The sequence below is a fragment of the Brassica napus genome, chromosome A2 (assembly GCF_020379485.1).
Source record: "Brassica napus cultivar Da-Ae chromosome A2, Da-Ae, whole genome shotgun sequence".
Lineage (NCBI taxonomy): Eukaryota > Viridiplantae > Streptophyta > Magnoliopsida > Brassicales > Brassicaceae > Brassica > Brassica napus.
This window is the reverse complement of record NC_063435.1, coordinates 16,268,731-16,276,857: the sequence shown is the minus strand read 5'-3', so window position 1 is coordinate 16,276,857 and position 8,127 is coordinate 16,268,731. Positions and strand designations below refer to the sequence as shown.

Genomic DNA, 8,127 nt, shown 5'->3' with positions numbered 1-8,127 from the left:
CTCTTCCCATTCACGCTGGTTTATAAGCCAAGGGCTTTTTAGACAGCAACAAAGACACATGTCCCAACTTTGTGTGTTGTAACTACAAAGTGTATTTAAGAGTGAACAAAAGATACAATGGGTCTCTCAGCGTAAACAACTCTATTAATAACCCATAAATTATTCAAATTCCTTTTAGCACCTCACAAATAAACAATGACATCCAAAGCACAAAATGTAAATCAACTTTTAAAGCGCTGTTCCACACAGTTAGATTTCTCAGTCCAAAGCCACCTTCCTTCTTTTCATTACAACACGATTTCCATGATACTTTTGCCGAGGCTTGAGCTTCTTCATAGTTACTTTTCTAAAGGAATTTTCTACACATGGAATCTATCTCATCGGTTACCACCTTAGGCATGATGACTGTGCTGGACCAGAATTTTGTAATCCCATTGATAACCGATGGACGGAGCTGAAGTCTACCAACATGCAGGGGCGTTTTTTGAGCACAGCCAATTAAAACCTAGGCCTAGGGCCCCCACTGTCTTAAGGCCCCAATTTTATTTTTTGACTTCTATTATTTCTCCATGACTTAAAATTTTCTTTTACCTTCTGATTTATCATTTTTTTAAATTGTATTATTTAGTTTTCCAATATAATTGTGGGCCCCTATTTTTTTTTTTGTTTAGGGCCTCCGGTACTTAAGGTGGCGGCAAGCATTGGAGAGAGTTTAGTTTTCCAAACGTCGATTTTTTTTTATTTTATCAACACATAAAGGTTCACTTATATACCGGATATAAAAGAACCCAAAAGGCAGACTAGTCTGAGCTTGACTCTGATGCCCTAGCCCATAAGCGAATACACATGATTTATGAACACTCATAGCTAGCTAACCTTGAGTTTTCCTCAGAGTATTTTAGGACCTGGTTTGGCTAGACTGGTTGGTTTGCTTATCTACATTTGAAGGCCGAACAGGTGAGCCTATTAGTTAACATAAAAGGACACATTATGAATTCTCTTTACGCGTGAAGACACATTCTGATCTTAGAACACTTTAGTTGTACGGCTGTGTAAGTTTGTGACAAAAATGACCTTGATATGTTTTAGAGAAGCAACCATTACATAACTTAGTTTGGAGAGTTGGTTCCAGCTGTGACGTTTATTCTGAGGTTTGCTGTTTGATGTATTTCTCTACATAATTTTTTATTTTTTAACAATAAATCAACTTTTCATACCCCAACATATTTGATCCATAATCAGTTTCTAATTCTCAAATATATATATATATATATAAGTATATATGTCAAAAATACGATTTTGTTTTCATTTTATTTTGATATCCATGTGTATATTTATATTTATATTAAAAATTTAACTTTAGTTAACATAGTGGAATGTCGTGGATGTGTCCGTGGTGGATCAGTCACTGGTGGTTAGGTTCATGGACAATTAATGTTGTGGATGCATTCGTAGTAAATGCAATTAATTTACTGGACACAGTTTATATGCATTATGTGGACGTCATTTGATGGACACAAATGAGTTAATTAGGTGGCATTGCGTACAATTTATGAAAGACAGACTCATCTGGATGGTCAAAGTTGTATTCATGAACTCTAGCAAGTTCTTCTTCAGTCAAACTATAGTAGAACAAGTAATGCCACATCATTCATTCTCTTAATATTTACTGGAGCAATATGTGGACGGAGAAAGTATTTCTTGAATAAGATTCATACGCTCATAACATCATTTAAATACATTCAGCGTCGATTATAAAAGTTTTGTATTCTGATTATCCTGTTTTTAAATATTTGGTGTTGTGAGTAACTTGTTTCTCTTCGGCTATGTTTATACTCTCCACAATACATTCATCCATGATATACTCACATACATATTCATGAGACACCATCCACGACACACTAACCACGAGAATCCTATCCACTGTACATTCATCCATAAAACACTGTCCACAAATCACCCATCCATGAGTATTATAGATGATAGGAAAGTTTTCAGATATCCTTGAATTAGTACACATGCTCTCAGACATGGTTCGTAAGATCACAAAGTCTAAGACATTTCATACTTGAGTTTCCACTTGATTGTACAAAAACTTGAAACACAAATAGCCAATTGCATAACTTCTTTATAAAAAAGTTAACATAATTCTCTTGTCCACAAGTATCTTGTCCACAACTATTTCATTAACAAAGACTCTTACAAATAATTTGTTTTCTTTTTCTTAACTTGTTTGATTCTTATATATATGTTTTAAATTTCAAATAATGATACAAAAAAGGGAGAATATGAAAACAAATTACAAAGAGGGCTAATTACAAAATATATTCGATTATTGATGGAAATAGAGATGCAATTAAGAAGATGGAAAAGCTTATAATAATCTTGGTGACCCAGATGACAGTGGACTCAGATTTGCAGATACATCAGGGAGGATCGCCGAGGATAAAACGGAGAGAAACGACGTACGTTGAGCAAATTTTTTGGTGACCACAACATCCGTAGGCAACCCATTTGATATTCGTAGGCAAATTTTTCGGCACATCTATCATCCGTTGTTTAATTTGGGATTGGAATTGAGAAAGTTATTTTGAAGCTAGAGAAGATAGAGGTCTAGTGGGGAAAAAGAGTTATTTAGTTAAGGGTGTTTTTTTTTTTGTCTGTCATGAGTAAGTTGTTTAGTTAAAGGGTGTCAATGTCTTTACACAGCAAAAAAGTGTGTAGCAAGTCCAATATGACCTTTAGTGTAATTAGAAACTGGAAAAGTGTTTTAGAGAGTAAATATTTCGCCTATTAATAGAGTGGGCCGTCTATACAATACACCACCAGCGGTATAACCAAAGTCTGATAAACCGTTAGATTTAAATCTTCCATCGGATCCTGTCCGTTCAATTTACACCTTTCCTCACCTACACGTTACTCTACCATAATTGAGAACTACATCGACAGAAAAAAAAAGAAAAGAAAAAAAACTGAAAGAAAATAAAAGAAGAAGAAGATTAGGGCTTTCATTGGATTTGAGTAAGAGGAAAAAGAGTTCGTGTCTTCATCTTCTTCTTCTTCACTTGGGTTTCTCTCATTCCCTGTCCGAGAAGCTTTTTAGATACTATCAAGGTTCGTTTTTGATAATTACAGTTAACTGTTACTTTTGTTAACTGTAAATGTCGTCTGTTAGAATTGATCTCGTTGCCGTTCTAAGAATTAAAGTGTCGTTTTGTATCGAAATGGCTTATTGTTTTTTTTTCTTATTTATTAAGGTTTCTGGGTTTTTGTTTGGTTCTTGTGGACAATTACTGTCGAACTTCCTTTAATTTCTCTTTGTGGTAGACTAATGATTACTAATTAAACTTACTTATTATTTAGTAGTGCTATTTGATTTGGTAAAAAAAGCTTACGAACTACACTAGTTTCTCATTCTAGTAGTCGATTTTGATTGTGTCAACATCTCTCTGGTTATGATTTAAGTGATGCACTGAGCAAACTCTTGTTCTTCAATGTTCAAAAAGTGGCTTTTTATTTTGTGGTGGTCTCTTTGATCAGTGTGGATTTTTATTTGATTGATATTATATTATTGTTTTGTGGATATACAGAGGCATGTCTTCTGATACTACTGCCAAGGAAAATGTAGCTGTTGTCGATTGGAAACAAGATATAGCAAACTCCGATGATCCAGGTGTCTTTCTTTTTAGCAGTTTATTCTCATTGTCTTGTTTAACTGTGTTTGTTGAATTACGATGGACAGAGAGTTCTTGCTACAGAAGCAAAGGAGATCGTCAGCCCTCCAATGCTGAACGAGGTCACTTTCTTGGAAGTAAGAACAAGAGTAAACCAGGGTATCAAACGAGATACTTCATCATCAAAAGTCTAAACTACGACAATATTCAACTCTCGGTTGAGAGAGGGATATGGGCTACTCAAGTCATGAATGAGCCTATCTTGGAAGGTGCTTTTCATGTAAGAAACCTCTTAACTAGAGAAAAGATTAAATATAAATGATAACATTTAGTGGTTTTTGATATACTGATTCTTTGTTGTTAGAACTCTGGTCGAGTGGTTTTAATATTCAGCGTGAACATGAGCGGATTCTTCCAAGGGTATGCAGAGATGCTGTCTCCTGTGGGTTGGAGACGAGACCACATATGGAGTCAGGGAGGTGGTAAGAACAACCCTTGGGGACGCAGCTTTAAAGTGAAATGGTTGAGGCTGAGTGAGTTGCCTTTTCAGAAAACACTTCATCTCAAGAATCCTTTGAATGATTACAAACCTGTTAAGATTAGCCGAGATTGTCAGGTAACACCTTAACTTCTAAGATAGTGTCTCTCTCCTAAATGCTAGAAAAAATAAAGTATTTTTAATGTGTGCATTCTCTAGGAGTTGCCGGGAGATATTGGTGAAGCACTTTGTGAACTCCTTGATGCCCATAGCTGCGATGACGGTTTGCTGAATAGGTATAGTTTGGTTCTTAGATCTCTTTATATCTGCTTGTTCTTGATATTGGCGTGTGACAGCTCTTCTAGGGATGATTACTCAACAAAAAGGTCTCGCGTGGAACCTCCATCTTCCTCGGGAGACGAAGAGTACAATAACAATATGTGGGGCCATTACCCTCCTGCGGTCTACTCAAACCAGGATGACCTCAGCAGATTCCATCTTGCACAGCAGGGAGGATATGGTGTAGAGCAAGAAAAGTATTTACAATTCAACTCATGGGGTTTGCCTTTGGAGAGCCCTCTAGCGAGTACCCTAACCGATGATGATTTTCTTAACATGGTAGTGGCATATCTGCTTGTAACATATCTGTTTGTAAATCATATTGTTGGTTTGGTTCAAAGATGCTTATGGGACACAACTGGAAACTTGGTGAAAACATTTGTTGTTTTATTTTATTTTTTAACATCCGGGATATTTGTGATCCATATTCAACTATATTACTTATATATGTCAGGGTTTAGCTCAAGTTTTTCATTAACAGGGGCTTCCTTAAGAAGCATCATGAGCTCTGGTTTTGCTGTTGTTGTTGTCTAATCTTTGACAAAGTGTTGTGATTGCTTCTTTTGTTTGTTGTTGTTTTTGCAGTCTTATGAAGAATACGTTGAAATCCACAGCAGATGCATGAGACAACTTGGTCTGCCTGTCAGTATTGTCCATCGTTGTTTAATATTCACTTTTCTAAACCTATGGCTTGACTTTCTTTCTTTCTTTCTTTCTTTCTGTGCAGGTGATTCCACAATCGCGTGCCACACAAGAGCCATCAAGTAAAACAGATGATGGGTAAGCTTACTAAACCTGCTACTGAATCAAGGGCAGCTTCATTTTTCTTAGTTTGTCTGTTCCCTGGCATTTAATCAGAAGCAATGGTTCTTCGAAAGACCGGTCATCATCAAGAAAGAGAGGACGGGATTCATCCTAGTGTTCAAGCTCGAACCTCTACCACTAAGATTGCATCAAAAACGCCCAAGAATTTGTCCATTTCGTTAGCATGGTGATGGAGAAGTTGTCGTCATGCTGTATTCATGTTCATTTATTCTGGTGGTTTACAGAAACCAGGAGAGTGTAGCTAACCAGTTTCTTCTTTTTTTTTTTTTTTTTTTTTTTGCCAAAACTTGTACAGTTTTTAATATGGCAACGCTTAAAGCTTTTGGAAATCTAAACCCTGAATTAGGTTTGTGATTTCGTTTTAAAGATGAGTTCTCAAGCTGTCATGGTACAAAGAAACAAAGCAAGAACCTTACTGATATAACTTTACGAAAAGAAAACTCCTCTTATCGGAAATTGACTCCCTTTGTTCTAAGTTCCTATGGAAAGGAAAACTGGATGGCAGTGGGGCCTCCAAAGTTGCTTGGGACAAGGTCTGTGCTCCAAAACAGGAAGGAGGTTTGGGGTTTGAAGAACTGGGTCTCTTGGAACACCGTATCTGCCATAAAGCTGATCTGGCTACTCTTCTTCAAGCAAGACTCTATTTGGGCTACTTGGTATCTCACAGAAGTCCTAGAGTGTTTATCTACACTCTTCTTGTATGTAACCTAGCCGTGGCATTTCCCAGTTCGCCGGCAAAGTGTACAGTTCTGATCTCCCATTTTGGTGCTGATTAAATTAATATATCATATTTTAAAAAAAAAACACCAAACAGAAGAACTCCTGGCTTGCTAACTATTTACTGTTGCACCGTCTTTGATTGGATCAAACAAGTTATAGGAAACGGCGAAACTTGCTATTTCTGGTCGAGTAACTAGTCACCATTTGGAAACATCTCAAAATACCTTCGAGGCAAAAGCTCTCGCAACACTGGAATTCCTGCGACGGCGACCTTGGCGGAACTATGGGAGTTAGGCAATTAGAGACTACCACCTGCGAGATCAGAACCACAAGTTAATATTCTATCATATCTCGCTACCTTATCACTCACCAACGACATAGATAGGTTAGAATATATGCCTAATGAAAAAAAATACGAATGTCTACTCAACAAAGGCAATCTATAACCTGCTGTGTGTGAGGCAACAACGAGTCCCTTGGTGTAAGGAGATCTGGTTCTCGCAGGGAATTCCACGTCACAAATTCTTATCTTGGTTGTTCGTCCTTGACAGATGCCCTACCAAAAACAGAATGGTGGACTGGAGAATTGACACTGATCCAACTTGCATCCTCTGTAATTCGGATCTTGAATCAAGGGACCATTTGTTCTCCGCTTGCTCTTACTCTTGGGAGGTTTGGCACTCGATCGCAGGAAGAGCGGGTTTCTTTACACCAAGAGATTGGAATGTATTACTCGGTAATCTGGAAAGGCTGAAATCACCGCAACACATCAGACTACTAACGCTTTTGGCTTGGCAGGCTACTTACTATCTACTGCATTTGGGCAGAACGGAACGGTCGACTCCACATAAACAGATTCAGACACCCATCCGCTATCATCAAGGAAATTGATAAAACCATCAAGTTAAGGATTGCGGCAATTCGAATTGAAGATCAACAATTCTCTTCATCTTTGTTCCAAGCATGGCGCCACTGATTTCTTCTTCACTGCCTCCTAGGGCGATCTGCAACTCTATATCACCCATCCTCTCTCAATCCTCTGTCTTGTTTCTGCTAGCTAACTAATTTGCTTGGGCAAGTAAACTTTTAGTTGGGCTGCTAATAGCTTCAGGTTTGATTATTTGTAAGGCATTTGCCACTAAACCAGGCTTTGTAAACTTTTTTATTCTCATGCAAGTTAGTAGAATATAATTTAGCAAAAAAAGAAAGAAAAACTCATCTTATGATATAAGAACCTTACTGATATAACACATTGTTCATAGATGAGAGAGCTATAAAAAATGAAACTCTACAAAATGAATCATTCGTCTTATGAATTAAATAGAAGTCTGTAACAGTAATGGTTGTAAATAGGGTGAAAGGAAAACAAATTTGAAATTGGATTTTGGAATTAAGGTTTGTAGATTTGGAATTGGGATGGACGGGCCATCACCGTGTTTGAATCTGAAAGGTGGAGGACAAGAGCTGTGTGACGTCGATGATCAATTTCACACTGGCAATTTGCTTTGGATTGGGTAAGGTATAAATCTAATAAGAATAAAAATAATTAGTGTTGAAGTATCCGTCTTGATTGCTTTGCTCTTCGATTGATCTAACCCAATCTATAATTCTCTCTTTGTTCTCTCTCCCAGGTACTCTCACGTATGGTCAGTTCGCGACTCCAGTCACTAGTGTGATTGCTAAGAACAGAGAAAGCTAAAAGAAGAACACAAGACAACCAAGTTTTAGAGGTCTCCTATGACCTTGGGTATATCTCTTTCAGAATGGTAAATTATTAATTCACTATCTCTCTTTATTGTTTTGCACATAAGCTTTTTCTCTTGTAACAATGGTGGATTTGATTCCGTTACAGAGAAGAAACAAGTCGTTGGAAGAAGAAGATCATGTTGTTACGGTCAAACCTTCAACTCGGTAACTGCGGTTTGAGCGGTGCGGCACAAGCGGTTCAACTGCGGTGCGGTTTTAACAGTTATAAAAACGTATAGATATATGGTATATGTAGAGATTTTTGTTACTGTTAACTGTGGTGCGGGGCGGGACGGTTGTAAACATTCGAAGCCAAATTTCAACAGGATAAATGGTTTTTTTTTT

The 8,127-nt window shown here is 37.3% G+C and overlaps 1 protein-coding gene across 4 annotated transcripts; it reads left to right on the top strand.

The window, feature by feature from the left end:
• The first annotated feature begins 2,925 nt into the window (after positions 1-2,925).
• On the top strand, positions 2,926-8,127 carry LOC125586911 (YTH domain-containing protein 1-like). 4 transcript variants are annotated; one of them, XM_048756787.1, is made up of 9 exons: positions 2,927-3,114; positions 3,591-3,673; positions 3,743-3,954; positions 4,039-4,290; positions 4,372-4,448; positions 4,509-4,770; positions 5,077-5,133; positions 5,219-5,271; positions 5,350-8,127. In XM_048756787.1, the coding sequence occupies exons 2-9, from the start codon at positions 3,595-3,597 to the stop codon at positions 5,408-5,410; spliced, it is 1,053 nt and encodes a 350-aa protein (XP_048612744.1). In that variant the 5' UTR covers positions 2,927-3,114; positions 3,591-3,594; the 3' UTR covers positions 5,411-8,127. The 4 variants fall into 4 exon arrangements, with proteins under 4 accessions (XP_048612742.1, XP_048612738.1, XP_048612732.1 ...); XM_048756785.1 differs by having other exon boundaries at positions 2,926-3,114; positions 4,372-4,770; XM_048756781.1 differs by lacking the exons at positions 5,077-5,133; positions 5,219-5,271; positions 5,350-8,127 and having other exon boundaries at positions 2,926-3,114; positions 4,509-5,060.

Bases quoted from the DNA above. Each gene is read 5' to 3' on its own strand.
- LOC125586911 (XM_048756775.1), top strand. From the start codon at position 3,595: ATGTCTTCTGATACTACTGCCAAGGAAAATGTAGCTGTTGTCGATTGG. The intron at 3,674-3,742 runs GTGTCTTTCTTT...TACGATGGACAG, and splicing joins AGCAAACTCCGATGATCCAG to AGAGTTCTTGCTACAGAAGC. The intron at 3,955-4,038 runs GTAAGAAACCTC...CTTTGTTGTTAG, and splicing joins TCTTGGAAGGTGCTTTTCAT to AACTCTGGTCGAGTGGTTTT.